This window comes from Sceloporus undulatus, chromosome 1 (genome assembly GCF_019175285.1).
Source record: "Sceloporus undulatus isolate JIND9_A2432 ecotype Alabama chromosome 1, SceUnd_v1.1, whole genome shotgun sequence".
Taxonomy (NCBI): Eukaryota; Metazoa; Chordata; class Lepidosauria; order Squamata; family Phrynosomatidae; genus Sceloporus; species Sceloporus undulatus.
Genome location: NC_056522.1, coordinates 64,871,962 through 64,892,142, shown reverse-complemented (window position 1 = coordinate 64,892,142; position 20,181 = coordinate 64,871,962). Strand labels below are relative to the sequence as shown.

The window sequence follows — 20,181 nt, the reverse complement described above, 5'->3', positions numbered from 1 at the left end:
GAGAAGAAAACAGAAAGAACTAGAAAGGGGCAAAGGATAAGTAGAAGGTTAGGAGAAGGAGTGAAGAAAAGAAGGATGGAAAGGAGAGAAAAGGAAAGAAGAAAGAAGAAAGGAAATGAAGAAAGTTGAATGTAGACTATGTAAAGAGAATGTGTGTGTTTGGTTATATAGTAAATGTTATGTATTTGTATGTTTAAACAAAACTTATAAATATAAAAAAGAATTACTTGAAGGCACACACAAAGAGATTAATATGTTTAATATGATAAACAGTTAATATGATTCACACATTATAATGGCTTCCTTGAAGAAGAGTGAACAACCCCTGTCCCTCCCCTCTTTGTCGACGGTTTTTTTGTTGTTGGTGCCACTGAGAACTACATCACCCAGTGGGCCTTGCGAAACTCGGGGAGGGGGAGTCACTCGCGCTGGGAGGCGCGGGGCATGCCGGGAGTTGTGGTCTGAGAGGCGTTCCAGGGCGGGGCTTCCAGGCTGGAAAGGCGCGCGCGGTTTGAAAGGAGTGGTTGGTTTTTCCCGCTTGTTCTCTTCTAGAGGCGGCCTTCGGAGGGAGCGGAAGGAAGGAAACGTCCTCCCCAGGTACTGAGGCTGTGGATCCACGTTGTGGGCCTTTCTGACTCTGGGGCTGCATCCACACTGGAGAAATAATCCGGTTTGGCAGCGCTTGAACGCTTTGTCTGGCTCTTTGCTATGGAATTCTGGGAGTTGGAGTTTGTTGTGGGGCCCAGAGCGGAGCTTTGCTCCGCTCTACTCCAACTCCCAGAATTCCATAGCAAAGAGCCAGACAAAGCGTTCAAGTGCTATGGGCAAGTATTCTCTAATGTTTCCCTATGACCAAGGACTGTCATTTCTGGGAGTTGGAGTTTGCTGACTCCTTAGTTGCTCTTCAACTCAAGCTTAATCCCTTGGTAGCTTCTTATTAATACCCCCAGTTTCAGGTTGTAGAACATGGTCCTTTTCAAGGGACTGAAGCGACACATCGTCTGATCTTGTTGATGTGTATTGCGCTGCCTAGACTCATCTGCTTATGCCCCCTTGTCTTTTTATTTCTTACATTTATATCCTACCTTTGAGGCAGATAAGCCTGGAAGTGAGTTATGCAGTGATTTTCCAGGCCCAGTGAGGACTAGACCCTGGTTGTCCTTAGGCCCAGCCTGACATTGACATCGCACTGGCTCTGTAAAAGCATTAACGGTTGTATTCACCTTTTCTTTCCTTGCTAGCTGGATGAGTCTTACTGAAGGACAATGGGGATTCCAGGTCTGCTCCAGTTCATCAAAGAGGCTGCTGAACCTGCTCACGTAAAGAAGTACAAAGGACAAGTAGTCGCGGTGGATACTTACTGCTGGCTGCATAAAGGAGCCTATGCTTGCGCTGAAAAGCTAGCCAAAGGAGAACCAACAAACCAGTAGGTTTAAAGCTACCTCACTGACAAAACTGTGTTAAGATCAGGGGGTTGTTTTCGGTTTTCGCGGCATAGCCTGTTCCCATCAGGGCAGGCCAATTGGCTCCACAAACTCTTCTGATACAGATGAACAGTCCTTCCTTTGAGATAAAGTGCCCATTGAGAAAAGTGTTTGTGAAAAATGTTTAATGCTCAGATATGAGCAAATGCTATTTGTTATAATCTTGCAACACTCAGTCATGAACAGGGAAAACATGTGTACCCAATATTCTGTCACATGCAAGACAACAGCTGATAACTGTTGTGATACTGCATTAAGAAGAAAATGTCATGACACATATGTGACAGGTGTCTTTTCTTCTACAGATATGTAGATTATTGCATGAAGTTTGTTGATATGCTTCTGACATTTGGTGTCAATCCAGTTCTTGTATTTGATGGATGTACCCTGCCTTCCAAAAAGGAAGTTGAAAAGTCACGGAGAGAGTAAGTTATGTTTATATTTCATTAGCCAAAGATATAGGATTCCCTTCTGACCAATTCAGAAAAGTTCAGACTATTATTTTAAAATACTTAGAATCAACAAATTTAGCTAGTATTAAGTTTCAGAAGATAGGTGTGCTTTTATGATTGAAGTTCTTGTATGAAAATATCAAATATATCCATATAATCCAAATATCTTGTTCTGCTTAACAAGAGCAGAGTGTATTAAACTCATGTATACAAACCATGTAGTATTAAAATCTACATTAAAAATTGTTTTTAGATTTAAATTTCTTTCCATGATGCTGGAATGTCAAGAATGTCAGACTGTCTTTTGTGGGAAGTATATAATTTAGATTTGTAAAACACGTCAATATTTAGTACATTAGATGGGATCCAAATGTCCATAACATAATCTATGTACAGAGATGTTTTAGCTTTCCTTTTTACTTTTTAGGCTAGTCTTTTCCAATATGGTGACGTAAGCATGGATAGGAGTACAGCTGTCAGTGTACACTTTCTGGGGATGCTGGGAATTGTCATCCTGGCTATTTGGACAGTACTGAATTTGGAAAGAATCCCTTTGACCTTCATGTCTTTCTTTGTGAAAAGTCACACGAGAAGGTTTCAGAATTGCTAGATTTACCTCTAAAATACCAAAAGGAGCTGCAATTAAAATAGAAATTGGTGCATGATGATACTCTTGAGTGCATGCATAGAAATCTTTAAATCCTGACTTGAAAGTCTCTCCAGCTAAATCAATGGGACAGCACTCAAATAAAAGTCACTGACAAGAAAAGATGAATGCAGTTGAATTCTACTGAAATCAATGTGGTTTTAATGTGCAGAGAAACTGTAATATCCTATTTCTTTAAGTGAGGGTGAAGTATACCTAATGTTTACAAAAGTGTTTAGCCTTAATGTGTGAACGTCATGGGATTCAGCCCCCCCTTATCAATAAATAGATTTTTATAAGTTAGGCTGCTCAAAAGAACCAGCCTAATGGAATTTTGCCAACATTTGAGTTAACGTCTTTTGTCCTTTTTGTTGGTTTTTATTATCTTGTCAGCTTATTTGTTTTCAAGCTGTTGCATAGTACATTCTTGGAGATTGGGCATGTGTTTCTTGTACCTAACAGTTCTATTGCTGCCCACTTAGTTGGCTATTATGGTGTGGCACTGAGATGATGAGTTTATTTTTCTTATCTTGAAGAAAACGGCAAGCAAATCTTCTGAAGGGGAAACAGCTGCTCTGTGAAGGAAAATTGTCAGAAGCAAGAGAATGTTTTTCACGGAGCATTAATATTACACATGCCATGGCCTGTGAAGTTATTAAAGTAAGTGATATATTTTGGTTGGTAATTTGTTTGATAATACCTTCACTTTTATATTCAGTGGCAGATTATCTGTCTTTCCTGTAACTCTGAAGTTTGCATATATTTAGAGTGGACTAGTAACTCAAAATTACATATTTTGACTATCTGTGAATAAAAGGTAGTATTTACGGTGGAGACATTGCTTTCATAATTTTCAGATTAAATCTTTAATGCAGTTTTAGCAGTATATACTAATATGTTTATGAGACAAGTAAAAGGTTTGATCACATGATTAAATAATTTTCTCCCCCCACCCCCATGCCCATCGTATAAGAATGTAAGAAAAATCATGCTGGATCAGGCCAGTGGCTTTTTTCACTATTCTGTTCACATAGTGGCCAATCAACTGCACATGAAAAGCCCACCAGCAGGAGATGTGTGCCAGTGCACTATCCAGTCTCCGCTCCTCATCAATTGATCTACAAACTGTCTCAGATAGTGGAGGTGATCTGGAGCCATTCTGACTAGTAGGACTGATGGCCCCATCCTCCATGAATTCATCCAATTCCCTTTGGAATTCCATCTATATTTTGTGCAGTCAGTTCCACATTTTAAATTGTGAAGACATACTTAGTTTTGTATGTGAGCCAGTGTGCTGTAAGATAGCTTCATATATTAATATATGAGACTATAATGAGAATTCCAAGTATATCATTAGTGTTGTTTCTTTGCAGGCTGCCCGAGCCCAGGGGGTTGACTGCATTGTTGCTCCATATGAAGCTGATGCTCAGTTGGCCTACCTTAACAAGATTGGCATTGCCCAAGCTATAATTACAGAGGATTCTGATCTTCTTGCTTTTGGATGTAAGAAGGTAGGAAAGATCCAAGGCGTCATTGATAAAAGGAACAATGCCACATTTCAAATATGCTTGGATAACCAGTTCTTAATTCCATTTGGCCCTAAGCAAGAATAATGTTGATCTTATAATTATGATTACCAATGATAACGGCAGTTGAAGTAGTGAGAAAACCTATTACAATTGCAAAACTTGGCTTGATAAGACTTTATTTTTTTACTACATTTAAGAGACTGGGATAAAAGTCTGTACCGGACCAAAGTACATAAGTAGACTGTGCTTTTCAATTAAGAAGAAATATTCTTTTCATTGGATCTGAGACCTTGACGTGAAGACAGATTATGGGTCTATTTGGTGAACCCTTCTATAAGTTTAACAGAAGGATTCTTGGCATCAGAAAAAAGGGAACCAAAGTTATAGTTGTTAGAATGAATTGTGCTAAATCACTTTAGTGTTTAGATGTATACCTATCATTTAGATTTATATACAATATGATCCTTTGTATAATTAGCTCATAGTAGTTCTTATAGAAGTCCTGTAAGGTAGGTAAGCATTCCCCTCTTAGTTCAGGTAGAGGATTGTCGCCTTTTACCCTGCAGCTGCCCTCATAGCACATCCTCAAAATCCTGCTTTGGAGAGTTGGGAAACTCTTCTAGGAAGCATGAAAGGCAACAAGGAGAAAGGAAAGGGAAGAGAGTTATTTTGCTCTAACAGAAGTTCGCTAGTGCATTATTGAGTATGAGCTATAGTAGAGGGCAATGGCAAACCAGATGGTAGATAATTTGTTATGCTTTGGAACAGAATCCCTTGTTTCACTGCAATCTGTAGATAAAATACAATAATTTATCTGTGGGTTACTATACAAGACTTACGTGTGATTTTTGCTTGTGTTTAAGGTGTTTCTGAAAATTGACAAATTTGGAAATGGCTTAGAAATTGATCAAGCTCGGTTAGGGATGTGCAAGCAGCTTGGTGATGTCTTTACAGAAGAGAAATTCCGTTACATGTGTATTCTGTCAGGTTGTGACTACCTTCCATCGATTCACGGTATAGGATTAGGCAAGGCTTGCAAGCTACTTAAAATAGCCAATAATCCTGATATTATCAAGGTAAAGTAATTTTCATTGGAACTTGGTTCATTTTATTTTTTCATAAGTCTCTGCAGAAACTGGAGAAAAATTGCTCTGCTGAAGGCATTTCATTTAGTTGTTAAAGAGTTTTGAGATCTGTGCAAAGAACAATTCAGTAGTTGTACACTTCTAGAAGTTTTATTCTTTAAATTAACGTAACATAAATCATTTATATATTTGTAATATATGTGGACTGGAACTTCACTGTCCCTTGTATATAGGATTAGAATTCCATAGAAGATATTTTCTTAGTCTATTTGGCTGAGCTAATAATTCAATTTGATCTCTTTTATCACAATAAATGACCTAAGGCTCCAAGTACAGGTTGACATATCTGGAATGTCTAGGATCAGAACTGTGTTGGATTTTTTATTTTTTCAAAATTTGAAATATTTGTATACATACATAATGAGATGTTGTGGAGATGGGACCCAAATCTAAATATGAAATTGATTCATGTTTCATATACACCTTTTACACATAGCCTGAAGGTAATTTTGAACATATTTTTAATAGTTCTGTGCATGACACAAAGTATCTGTACACTGAACCATAAGAAAGCAAAAATATCACTATCTCAGCCAACTACATGGACAATTTTGGATTTTGGAGTATTTAGGAATTCCAGATAAGGGATACTCAACCTGTTGTTCCATTTTGATATTACACTAGTATTACCATTATTGTTACTAATCACTGATTAAATGTATACTATACAGAATTCATCTGGAAACTGGTTGATAAATATTTCTGACTGGTGTATTTACTTCAGAGGACTACAAACATTAAAAGTCTTATTAATGAGTAACAGTAAAAACCCTTGTCCCAGAAATCATATCTGTTCCTCGTCTTTTTAAGCAAGAGATTTTTTTATTCATTGTTATTTCATTATTTCATTCATTATGAAAAATTACTTGAGACATTGAGAGAGCTTCATTTGATAAAGTTCTTCTAGAATTTGTTTTTCAAAAACGTTATGGCAGAAGTGCCATAATGGTATCTGCTTTACATATCTCTTTTTCTTGCTCAAGAACAATTTCACTTACAGGATATGTTACAAATATTTTGTTAATTAAAAGAATAATCGTTTATTTTACAAACAGATGGTTTTCTCCCCCCCCCCCCTTCCCTCTGGAGTCCTTTGCATGTTTTCTTCTGAGCATTCAGAAATCCTCAAGAATGGTGAGGAAAGTTCCAGCTGAGCAGAGGAGTTGGTGGAAATCACACATACTATGTTATGCTAATGTAAAAGCAATTTAGGATTTAACCTATTTTGTCTGCTATTTCTCTTAAATAAACTATTACATAATATGTTCATTTTTCTCTTAGATTATTAGGAAAATGGGACAGTATTTAAAGATGAATATTTTAGTACCAGATGACTACTTAGAAGGATTTATTCGTGCCAATAATACTTTCCTCTATCAGCTGGTTTTTGACCCAGTGAAGCGGAAACTTGTTCCTTTGAATGCTTATGAAGATGATATTGATCCAGAAACACTACATTATGCAGGGAAGTATCCTTTCTCTACAAGGCAATGTGTTCCACTGTCAAACAGCTCTTACTGTCAGGAAGTTCTTCCTAATGTTTAGGTGGAATCTTCCTGTAGTTTGAATCCATTGCTCTGTGTATTAGTCTCTGGAGCAACAGAAAACAAGTTTACTCCTTATGCATTATGACATCCTTTCAGATATTTAAGCATGGTTATCTCTTAACCTTCTCTTTTCCATGTTAAACATACTCAGCTCTCTGATGTGCTCAGGGAATAATTTCCAAACCTTTCACCATTTTGGTCACCATTGTTTGCTTAAATAGAAAATTGATAGCACATTCCGTTGTGAAGACATTGTTTTTTATTTTCCACTTCACACATCTTATGTTTTTATGAGCATTATTGATTATTTAGTGCATAGGAAACTACACAATGACACATTCAAAACAAGAATATCAATATAAGAACCTTGGTAATTGTTTTTTCTTAGTTCAATTAACTTAGACACTTTGGTGACAGCACTGCTTTTCAGATAGCTCTTGGAAATAAAGACATCAGTACAATGGAGCAAATCGATAACTACAACCCTGATGTATCTCAGGTAACATTTTCCTTTTAAATGCACGTTTTTATTGAGATGTGTAGGGAATGTGAAATTATGTGGTTGCTTGATTGTTGGAAAAAACACACACAAATAAGCTTGATACATACAGAACTTTTATTTTGTTCCAGTATTTGATATGTTTAAAATCCCATATCAAAAATGTAGCGCTTCATCAGTGAGACATGCTTGAGAAAGTAAAGGATACAGTTCTATCAAAGGAAGTTAGAAGAAACTTAACTGTTTACTTATGCAAAAGTATTTTGTAGTACCTTTGAGATTAACTGAAAGAAGTTGGTAGCATGAGTATTAATAGGCTTGAGCCTACTTCCTAAGATGCATATTTACAATCATAGACCTATATCATCCGTATAGCCTCAAAACAATAGTGCAACATTACATTGCTGACAGTGTAGTGTCATGTAAACAAATACCATGTATCAATATTTTCTCTTCTTTCCCAAAGTAAAGACAATGACTGGCAAATGAGATGGAGCAATAGTGTACTTGTTTTAAACACCTGTAGGTAGCTTCTGTTAAAATTGACTACTATGCCATCAGGCAGAGCTGCACCATGCCTAGGCCCAGCAACTGATGAAAGACCCTCTAATATTTCAGCTGCCTCTGCTATGGCCTTGGAGAGAGAGAACAACAGTCAGCATCTGATGGATCTGTCCCATTGCCATCACCTTGTCCTTGTGTATCATGTTTTTTTTAACTTGTAAATCTAAAGGTGGGGAATAATCAAATTAACAAGTGTAAACTGCTCATGTAAAGTGCCATGTACACTATTGGGGCCATATTATTGTTAATTGTTGTTGTCATCCTGGATTCTCCTCAGTCAGGGTTTAATGCCAGCACAGTTTTGCTTACTAGTTCTCCCCCCCCCCCATATCTTTAGATTTTTTCCCCCTGTTGTATATATATTTTCTCTGTTGTCTCTTGCTGTAGCCTGTGCAACCAAGAAGTCGTGGCTGGGATGATAAATGTGTTAATGAGAAGGTGTCCAGTTTAAAGAGTATTTGGAGTAAAGACTACAAACCTGGTTTCACTGCCAAGGATAGCAGAAATCAAAAACCATTGTTAGAAAAGCCCACAACCAGAGGCATGGAGCGGTTAATCAACACAAAAGGGCTAAATCTTCCCAGCAAAGCACTATTGGCAAAAAGGCCAAGGCTTGGTATGACAGTTTTTCAATTACAGATGCTACCTATGAAAAGTGGGGTGCTTTGATTCCTACATGGCAGGGGGTTGGGCTGGATGGCCCTTGTGGTCTCTTCCAACTCTATGATTCTATGAAAATGCCAGTTCTATTGTTCAAAAGATGCTGAGGGATTAAGATTCAAAAGTGGGCTGTCCCACTGCATATTTCTGTTTATTGCTCCTTATGCTATTTTTTTCAACATGATGAAGCAATTTCATTTACATTTATTTATTTATTTATTTAATCCTATGCTACCTTTCTAGAAAGAGACCCAAAGTAGCTCACAGATAAAATCGTTTTAAAAAAAAACTACAATATTTTTTAAAAAACAATTAAAACCAGTAATACAAAATTAAAGAATCAGATAATACAAAAATAGTTAGTATAGTTTCATATTATTTTTCCAATCTACTTTTGCTTATTAATCTACTATTCCGTTTCTGCTGTAAATTGTTTAAAACTTGGCAGCTTAGCATTTACTGTATTCTTTTTCCCTGATAAAAAAAATAAATAAAGGCTAACAATTATATTTTTAGTGCATGGGCAGAAGGGACTGCCAATCACTGAACTTTTCTTTTCTAAAAAAAGACAGCAATTCTTTACAACATGTTTCTTTCATGTTTAAAGTATAACATTTATATTTATGTTTAGAAGAGCTATCAGAAGGAGATTTATTGAGCCAGTATTTTTCAAATGCAAAAAAATCCAAGACAGAAAACAAAGAAGATGGTGAGCATAATGAGTCTGCTAGTGTTTTGTCTGTGTTCCATGCTTCAAAGTATGCTTGCAGCAACAATGAAGGTTCAAACTCTCAGCCTAGACCTAGAAACAAATTTGCCTCCATTCTGCAGAAAAAAAAATGAAGAGAGTGGTGCAGTTGTTGTTCCAGGAACCAGAAGCCGGTATGTTTTCTTTTACATAAATATCTAAATATAACATTTTAAAGGAATGTAACTACAGTATTCCACTGTCCATAAAAAGTAATATTATTATTCAAAACAAAATGTGAGATTGTTCAATTAATGTAATCTGGTTACTGGTATGCATTAGCAAATGAGAGTAGAGGGATTCGATGGCTTAGTGGTTGAGACACCAATTCTGACTATTGTAAGGTTGGAAAGTTGGCAGTTCGAGGCCCAAGTGACACATGATAGGATGATCTCTCATTGCTTGTCCCAGTTTCTGCTAGCCTAGCAGTTTGAAAACATGTTAAAGTGCAAGTAGATAAATAAGTACCACTTCAGTGGGAAGGTAACAGCAATCGGTGCACTCATGTTGGCCATATGACCACCCAAGTCATCTTTGGACAACGTTGGCTCTTTAGTTTAGTATGGAGATGAGCACCACCCCCTACAGTTGGTTATGATTAGACATTCATGTCAAGGAAAAACCTTTACCTTTTTACATGACAGCAATACACCAGTTTGGCTTCCAAAAGATTAATGATCTAAAAAGCCTGTTTTCAGTTCCTTTTTAAAAACCTGGTGACATGCCAACCTGCAGTAATCTATATATGCTCATATGTTACGACTCATATAGCCAGGATAAAAAAGCTTTTGTGCCCAAACCCCTTGCCTCATGTTCACCATCTGTCCCACAAGGTTTTTCTCCATTATCTGAAATCGGAAATAAGAGGCTGAAAAAACAATAATGCTAGGAAAGGTGGAGGTAAGTAGAAAGAGTGTAAGGCTGCATGCTAGATGGATGGACTCTATTAAGGAGGTCATGGGTATGAATTTAGAAGACCTAAGCAGAGCAGTGGAGAACAGAGGGTCTTGGAGATATCTCATCCATAGGGCCGCCATAGGTCAAGATCAACTTGAAACTGTTTCATGATCTCTGCTATTGCTCTGGGGCTTGATTTTTTGTAGACATGCACAGAATTGAGATATGCTTTGGGTGCTTAGTGGGTATATGTGCAAATAGGTAAGAATTGTGTCTGGCTCTGCCCTCTTGGCTTCGGCCTTGGCATGTGCCCTTAGCCCTCCCACTGTTAGAATGCAGGCTTTGAGGCCCTTCCCAAATTTGAATTTGGCTCTCAAGCTGAAAAGGGTTTCCCAGCTCTATTGTATTAACATTTGCTAAAAGCAAGCTGAACTAGAACATCATGTAGTACAGTATATATTAATGTATTTGGTTTTTAAAAGCACTTTTCAAAACTGCAGTCTTCCTGAGGTAGTTTACAGTACAGGTGTACCCCTTCCAATATGAGCTCATATTATGCTGTTTCAGTTATAAGATAACAAATATATATTCTCCTTAAGCATTTTCTATGTCCTCCATCACAATTCTATGTTATGCTTCCTCTTGAAGTTGGTCACAGAGTCATACTGGAGGACCCACATCTTCCTAGAGAGGATACTTATCAAGGCATTTCGAGGTCCTCTAGCACGACTGTGGTCAGCTTCTGGTGGAGGCATACCATATAATCATGCTAGAAGACTTAAAAAATGCCTAGGCAGAACACTTCCAAGTAAGAGAAAATAGCATTCCAGATTATACATGAATTTAATATTACACAAAGAGTTCCAGAATGAATCATTCACGTAATACTGGGTCCGACTGCATATGCAAGTGTAAGCTCCCCATACATGAACATATTTCACATATCTGAATTAGAAAACCTACTTGGGAGTACACCAGACTAAACACAGTTGAACATTTGAGTCAAATGCATGGGGTTGGACTGCAAAGCAGTTATTAGTACACAGTTTAAAGTACTCTTGAGCTAAAGCTAGTCTTAATCTCAGACTAGACCCACTAATATGGGAGTTACATTGCATAACTTTCAATGGGTCTACAGTAGATATATTCTACAGGCCTAAGATGTGTACAGTCGGCCCTTCTTATACACAGATTTTTATACACTGATTCAAGCATCCACGGTTTGAAAACGTTCAAAAAAAGTATAAATTTCAAATATCAAACTTTGATTTTCCATTTTTTATAAGGGACACCATTTTGTTATGTCATTATATTTAATGGGACTTGAGCATCCATGGATTTTGTTATCCATGGGGGATCTTGGAACCAAACCCCAGCGTATAACAAGAGTCCACTGTATATAAAAACATTATATTCTATTATCTTTCAATAGGTTCCCAGAAAAATGGATGAAATAAATGAATTAAAACAATATTATGCTACTGATTATTATTATGCTACATTATGAATATTATGCTACATGGCCCAGTCACTTCAGCCCCATGCCCCACACTTACACATGGGATAAGGGAAATTCAACATTCCCAGCTGGGTTCTACAGAAACATTCTGGCTAGTCTGACACTTAATAGTCTTTTTAAAAAATAACCTCTTCCAACAAAAAATTGCCTGGGACAATTTATGTCAGTTGTGTGCAAGGGCAGATTTCTTCTTCCTCTTGCACTTCTTAAAAGTAAGAATGTGCATGCAAGGTATTATGTATCCTCTGCACAAATTCTTATAGTTATTTATGTAAATTTTATAAGCAAAATAATTAGTAAAGAGACTAAGAAGGAAACGTGTGTAGCTTCACAAAGGTTCTGTTTGCATTCTGGTAAACAGGAGGAGAGTATTTGGAGAAACATTGTGATACCAGAATTTTCTGCTATGTAATTTGCAGACATGTTCATACATTGGACATGCTTTCCCACTAGGGTCATAAAGGTTGACAGAGTTAATGAGTGTAGAAAGTTGTTTCCAGTCCTCTGAACCCTAGAAAGATCTGTGTCCATTGGATTTACAATAAAGTGGTTTAGAAGTTTTGTACAAATGTGGTCAATTATGCTTATAGCAGCTCAAAAAGACATGTATGCTTTTAGTATAATACTTGTTGTACTAAGGATAATTAAGCTAAAAAATACTGTACAGAGATTGTTAACAACCTGTCTAAGCAAGTGTGTTTTGATCTATGGTCAGTGACATAATCAAAGATTAAGAAAGTATAGGCCAAGGTGAATAATTTAAGGCCCTCTAGATATTACCTACTTGAAACTCATATTAGCCTTAGCTGGCATAGCTAGTGTCCAGAATGATGAGGATTGTAGTACATCTGGAGGATCACAACTAGATAACCTTGAAGTTCTTGCTTCAGTTATTTTGGTTTAGCATTCATGTCCATAGTGACAAATAATATAAAATGTTTTGTCAATGTTCACAGTCTCTCCCTTGTAGTGAAAAGTGAACTTCTAAAATTAATTAGATTCCTGCTTGCAGATGAAAGTGTGTCTTTTTCATTAACCATTCCTATTGTTTCCCCTGTTTTTTTCACTGCATATTAGGTTCTTCTGCAGTATAATCGATCTGCCTGACAGCCAGCCAAAGAACATAGTTGCTCAACCATCCCAGGATTGTGAGATTAGTGAGGCAGAATGTGGAGTAATGGGAGATCACACTTCTTATTCATCAGAGGCTGGAGAATTAAAAACAACCATCTCACCATCCCTTGGGGCAGCGCAGACCAGCTGTTTCAGTTGGACAAAGAGCTTTTCCAGAAAATCTGAGACACTCAGCCCATTACCAAGTATAGCTTTCCTGAAACAATTCCAGCGACAGACACCCAGCAAAGACACATCCCAGAATTGTAAGGTATCACAGATTATGAGTTCCACAACAAGTACAGAATTGGATGTGGAATCATCACCTTTGAAAGAACAAGGGATTTTATCAGAACCAGAGCTTGATTTATCATCACAAAGCAATCTAGACACTTCAGTACGTTCACCAGTGACCATGAAAAAAGCTATCACTGGCAAAGTAAGATCATCACCTTGTGTTTCAGTTTACCAATTCATTAAATTGTCACAGCTGTCTCAAGGGCTTGTCTAGTATTCTCTATTTAATATGACAGTTATACATCTGGCTTTGTACTATAAAATGATTTCTAATGATGAACTGCGTAGTCAGCCTGTCAGTCTGTCTACTGCTATAACCCTGTTAGACAGACTTCCCTATCTCATAATTTAACATTTACTCCAGTAGTGAATCAATTTAAGAACATTGTATCTAGGTTTTCTTGTAAAGTAGTTCCATACAAGGAGTAAACTCATTTGAGTTCATTGGGACTTTTATCCAGGTGGGTGAATAGAGGGTTTCAGCCCTTATGTGTTTGTTGGCCACTGAAATGACTCTCTGACAGGTCTACTCTTTGAACAGAACAATACATCTGAACCTTTTATTTTTAATTTTTTTTTGTCTTTTTAGAATTTTGGAATATATCTTCAATTTCAGTTTTTTTAAAAACTAACATTTTATATTCTTAGTTCAGATTATGGACATGCCAGTGTTGGATTTGATATAAAATAGTCCTTGATGATTGTGCTTTTGGTTTTGTTTCATGCCAAAGGAATCTGACCACAGTTTACAACCAGACTGTAATCTGAATTCTCGGGTCTGCCCATTCTTTAACTCATCTTCTACAGAAAGTCAAGAAACTGTCATCAAGAGTATGGTATGTCTTTTATTCCTCCTTTAAATCTGTCTCTAGTTCTTCTTTTGAATTTAAGTATCATCTTATGTCTTTCAGAAAACAATTGAATTGTAAATTCTTACAACTTGGATTTCCCCCCCAATAGTTATCTTATTTCTTCACATTTCTTATCTTGTCTTGAGGGTTATGGAATGGTTACAGTAGACTTGTGATCTTACGTATGCACACAGCCACTGATTTAAGTTAGATCAAGGTATCTGCAAATTAAAGTATTGGTGTGTGTAGAGCCAGCTGCATCTAGTTTGCTGCTCATCCTCCTGTACTGCAAAAATTCAGTACATTTAGCATTTTGCTTTAGTTTGGATGGGTTGGGTCCTGTTATCCCAGACAGCCATCCTAATTTTCCACTTACAGTGGACCCTTACCTTATGTGGAGGATCCGTTCCGGACCCCCCCTGTGTATGGCGAAAAATGTGTATGCTCGAGCCCCATCGAATATAATGGGGCTCGGTCACAGCGGCACGCCTGCGCCATGGGCATACAACTTAAGCTGAAATCCGCATATAGTGAGCCTGCTTGTGGCGCAGGTACACTGTATGTATTCCTTGAATAAGGAGTGTGAGCCCAGAATTCTCAGCCCTGGAAAAATGAGAAAAAGAAGAGGGTTGACTCACATCAAAATTTGTTGTACCATAAGGCTGCAGATGGTACTCCCACATGAAAGTAAACTCTATTGAACAGAGTGGGATTTACTCCTGAGTGAAGAGCCTCTAATTGCAAAAGACCATGATGACCTGCCCCCCCCTCCAAAAAAAAATCCAGCCTAAAGAGCACTGTGAATGCTCACTGAGCTTAGAATATTATGCAGATTGATTGTTCAGATTGCTTGGGTTGTGGAAGGAGAATGAAATAAATTGTGTTGAAAAGGGGCACACTTGGCTTGCTGAAGCACTGAGTAGAAGTGCTCTGTGCTTCAAGATTGTGTTGTACAGCCCACGTCTGTTCTTAAATGGTGTGGCAGTTGCTGGCTCTAGCAGAAAACCACAAATGAGGCAAATAGACAGGCCACTGCAAGAGCAAGTGCAGGGCTAAGCATCACACACAATACACCAACATCCTCCTTGAAGCCCATGTTGGAATTTCTGTCACAGAAAAGGAAAGCCAGCAATATTGATGAAAATCTTCAAAATATTTCATACACAAATCACCTTTACCAGTCAACACTGAAAAGATTGTACTACCAGATATAGAAGTCTTTATATCCCTATCCTTTCCCTTCTTTCTTTTGTTTGCTTAATATGCTTAAAAGAGGAATCACAGTAAATATCTAATGATCACCTTCAGTGACTATCAACTACAGTCAAGTTGTAATAAGCTGCTTTTACATAAGATTCAAATTATTGTCTATTATCTCACAATAGTATTATTTTATTTTTGAATTATAGTGACATCTTGTGGTTAGCAGCCTAACTGTGCTGAGATGGTTTCCTTTTTCTGATTCCCCCCCCTTCTTTCTCTTGCTCTTTCTCCCTATGTGTACTGTACATAAATATGCATGTGTCTTTACATCATATTTTTATGATACTTGTGTGATCCCATCTTTGATTTTTTTTAATTAAAACATTTATTTAAAATTACTGTTAAAATACTTTAAAATTTAACATTGATTGTAAAGGGCTTTATGTATTGGTTTTTAAATTAAATGGTAGCATATGAATACTTTAATTGAAAAATAATTAATAATAATAATAAATGTTTACATTTTAATGTATGTGTAGTAAGAAAATACCTCTGAAGCAAGTTAGGAATAAACCAGCTGTGCTGTCTTCTTTTCTTCATTTCAAAACTAAGGAATGTCTCTTGTTTTAAACTGATTTTAAACAAATTAAGATGTATGTCATATACAGATTTCTAGGGCCTGATTACTCAAAGAAGAACTTGTTCTTATGTGAACTTGGGGCATGCTTTAAAATCACAAGCTTCTCTCTTTGTCCCATTACAAGATCAGGTGGAGCAGGTACAAGAGGCAGGACCTTTTTGGTGATAGCACCAGAAACTGTGGAATGTCATACTTATGGAGATGTACTAGGTTTCCCATTTTCTTTCTTTTTAGAAGTTTGATGAACAAGTCTTAATTGCTAACAGTCTTTAAAAGTTCAGTTATCTGCTGCTTTTCAGTCAGAATTTTATTATTCCTGCTTTTGCAGTTTTATGTATACAAGAATAAGGATTGCTCCCAGGAAAGTGAGTACAAGAGTTGAACCGTAGCATGTTTCCATAAATAATAGTACTTGAGCTTTTGTTAATGAATTTTTTTCTGAAAATCCAAGCCTTTTCAGGTATGGCAGCTTTGCTTTCCATGCAGGCCAGTTCTCATGCCAAGATTGGATAACCTGCGACATTGTAAATACTGTTGGATTAGAATTCCCATCATCCCTCACCCACTTCAGTAGCCACTGGAGGGATGCAAATAGCCCATTCCTCCTTGTATCAAATCATAGGACTTCACCAAAACAGCTGATGATAGTTCTTTTTCTTTAGGTTCCTGAATCATGTAAAGCTAGTTCTGTAAAAACTCCTGCTGTAACAAGATGCAGATCACTGGTGCCTGCCAAAGTTAGTGGCTTAAGCAAGAAAAGTGCAAAAACAAAGAAGAAAAACCATCAGGATGCTGAAAATAAATCAAGACTGCAAGTCACAATTAATGAAATATGGAAAACCTTCCAGTTTAAAAGGTAAATCTTTCCTTATCAAAATATCATTCCTTTCCTCTAGATTTAGTCCTTTTATTTACATATTGAATAAGCATTTTGGAAAGGTAGATAGTATATGATAATGCTGCTCCAACACATGGAGCATCTTTCTCTCAGAAAACTGATAATGCAGCTCTTGACACAGCCATACTGGTATTCCCAGAAGTCCAAGGTTGATAAGGTTGAAAAGGCCAGCTTTAACTGGTTCACTTCTACCCAGTGGAAGAAGATGGAACAAGAATGTAAACAAATATTCAACAGGCTTTGTTCTGTCCATTCTTCTCCTAAGTTGTGGAGGAGATCTTCAAAATTTTCTCATTTGTATGAGTTGCTAGGAATAAATACTTGCCTCAAAATAGAGTTTGTCTTCCCCTGGTCAGTGAACATTTCTCATAAATAATGTTGTGTTTTTTACAGTGGACATTTGCATATTTGAAATCACTAGCAGTTGTTAAAATGCTTACTTTTTCCCACTGGGATATCTTTCCATGGACTTTTTTTTTCATTTCTTTATAATTAATGGGACTTCCTTCCTCCTCCTACATTTTTTGCTACTTTCCATATTTATAAGTGATGATGAGAGTCGCTTGAGTAGTAGACAGTTGTGGTGTCTTTTAACCCTGTGCTACCATTGACTGCCTTGCAAATCTTTACAGTGAAGTGAAGCCAGTCCTGCTTGCTACAAGAGGGGGAAGAGCTGGCAGATCTTTGCAGCACTGACATAGAGATACAGACAGCTTGTATAGTGTCCCATTATGCTAAAGATGTTTGAGGCAAAGGTCTTGTTCAATACCCATGGAGTGTAAACGCCCACTGCCACTATAAGTGGATGGAAGTGACGGCAGCAGGGCAGCAGTCTGTGTGAATAGTAGCTTCCCAAGCATTCCAGTTGGCTGTTCCAATCATGTGATGGGAGCTGGCACTGTAGGCAAAACTGCAGATGTAACACCCCAACAGGATTCTGGCCTGAAGTTCAGGACCTGGCAATGTAGAGGGGTAAGCAGATGTCATTCTGAACACTGATGGCTCAGTAAAAATAATGAATCTGGATACTGTTTTCATCAGCATAGTGCGGCACCAGTGTACCTTGTGTTGACACATCAGATCTGTTTTATAAAGCCATGATCTGCTGTTTAAAAGTTTATGTATGAGTATAGCACACTTGTGAGCTTGAAAAGAAAACTTCTGAGTTAGAATTTACTATGGGTTAGAGCTTACTTCTCAGTTGTGACCAAATAAATAAATATTATTTGATGTAAAGCTGGACTTGCTTTCCAGATTTTAAAAACTGCTATCTTCCTACACAAGAGTGCCTGTGGGGTATGTGCTGTAAAACTGGTGTGCTGAATCTCTGCTGGATGACTTGTGTTGGTTTGTCTATGGGGGTTTTATTTGTTAACCTTATATGGCAGTTGAAGGACATTTTATATTTCATTTTAATTCTTCCATTGTGCATAAAAATGGTAGTAGATCATATTACACCTCTTTTGGATCCCATTGTTTTTGCTTATATTGGATCATGGTGTCATCAGGACCTCGCATTCAGACTCCTGAAATAGAAGCAGTGCAGCCTCTACCCATTTTTGGTAATTGTTGATATCCTTTAAAGAAAAAAAAGGATCATGATAAGATTGAAATCACTTTGAACTGTTAAAATATTCTGTCTACACACACCTTTAGTTTCCTTTCATTTTGCAGGGAATCTCCAAAGCTACCCTCTTGCAAAAAAAACAGAACCATTGTCTCCAGTAAAAGATAACAACATTCAGCTCACTCCTGACACAGATGAGGATGCTTTTAATAAACCCGAATTCAGTCATGTACAACGGAAGATATTTCAATGAACTCGTACTGCGGATTTGAGCAATTTTATAATCATTGGCCAACATAGCTTCTGAACAAATTTGGATTAATTGTTCCTGACAACAAAAATCAAAGTAGTATTTGTATATATTTGAATGTGAGCTGTATATTGTAGTTTCATACGATCTTGTTGAATACCTCCTTGAATAAAATTATTTTGTTACAAATTTAGTGTTTGGCTGTTATATTATAAGTATGAAAACAAAACCAAATGTAGTTAGAAAATAATCTGGGAAAGGATGCAAGCTGAAGAATAAATTTTTGACTGCAAAAATGATGGTTATTACTCATTTTATGCAACATACAGGTTGTCATGGGGACAGGGGGACAGAAAATTAAAGAACATATCATTTAAATTGCATAAGTATGAGTCTAGTGCAAGAGCAGAAACATCACTTAGGGGGTGAAACACACAGTCAAAATAAAGCGGCTTCCAGCTGCTTTGAAGTTGCAGAGTTTAGATAACACACGAGGCAGAAGTGGTTGGGAAGGGAAATGAAATCGCACTCCAGAGCTAAAATCCAAAGCAAAGAGAAGCTGGGATACTCAGTCTCAAGACAGAAAATCCACATCTTTGCATTGCTGTATAAACAGTCTAGCGGTAGTGTGGGACTGCAGCGAAGCAAAAATGTCATCTATAATGCAAAAGATGTAATTACAAAATACACAATACATGTGGTGTATTGTGCAATGGTGCACATGCATGGCGGGCAGGTGTAAAAAAATCATAATGCATGGCTTGATGCTGTGCTTTGTGGACAGCCGTGGATGTTTGGGGTGTGTGGACAGGAGGGTTTCAACTGGGTTTCAGATAACAGAATGGAGCCACTTTTTCCTGCCCATCTGCTCTGGCCCCTAGTTGAAATGGATCTGCAGCTGCAAATACTTGCATGCTAGCAGTTCTGTGAAAGATGTAATTCTATGCAAATTTACAAACAATTGATATTTTTATTAAATTCTGACAAATGTATTTGAAGAGAGTATCTTGCTAAATGGTCTTTTGTTAGAACAACTAATGATAACACTTTTAGTGAATAGCCTGCTCACCCAACTGCTACAGAGACAAGAACTTGACAAGCTATGCACAAAGCTTGGGCTTAGGTACATGTCTAATTTTATGGGGAGGAGATGGAAAACAACGTTTTTGACAGCTAAGTGTCAGTATCCATTCATACAAGCTTTTTCAAAATAACAATTTAGTCTATTGGAGGAATATATAGATGGCTTCCATCTCTGTGTACTGCACATAGCCATAATTTCCAAGGCATATTAGTATCTTAACATTTTCCTGCTTTCCTCCATGTTGAGGTTACATGTAAGTTTTTTAGGTGGGATGTTTCATTACTAGGTGTACAGCACTGCCTGATCATTCTGGATATACTAAAAGGGGCCAGTTCTGAAAAGGCCTCCTGCTTTTCTTCCCCGCTCCTTTTAACATCAATAATCTAACCAGTGCCACCTCAGAAAGCCCTCACCCATTTCCCCACTCTGGGCTTTTTTGCACAAAACAGTTATAGTGCTATGATTCCACTCTAACTGCCATGATTCTATCCTATGGAATATTCAGATTTGCAGTTCAGGGAGAGACATATTTTAGAGTACCCAGACAGAGAGCTCAAATGCCCCTGACAAAGCCACAAACCCTAGGAT

General features: G+C 37.4%; 1 protein-coding gene across 1 annotated transcript; it reads left to right on the top strand.

The window, feature by feature from the left end:
- Window positions 1–505: 505 nt before the first annotated feature.
- On the top strand, window positions 506–18,724 carry EXO1 (exonuclease 1). Its single transcript, XM_042446732.1, is given in 16 exon segments — window positions 506–597; window positions 1,242–1,426; window positions 1,790–1,909; window positions 3,119–3,242; window positions 3,956–4,093; window positions 4,975–5,187; window positions 6,538–6,725; window positions 7,206–7,302; window positions 8,254–8,482; window positions 9,158–9,357; window positions 9,359–9,408; window positions 12,768–13,242; window positions 13,832–13,936; window positions 16,457–16,650; window positions 18,367–18,391; window positions 18,393–18,724. Coding segments are annotated over 15 exon segments (2,439 nt in total). The 5' UTR covers window positions 506–597; window positions 1,242–1,265; the 3' UTR covers window positions 18,513–18,724.
- The last annotated feature ends 1,457 nt before the right edge of the window (window positions 18,725–20,181 follow it).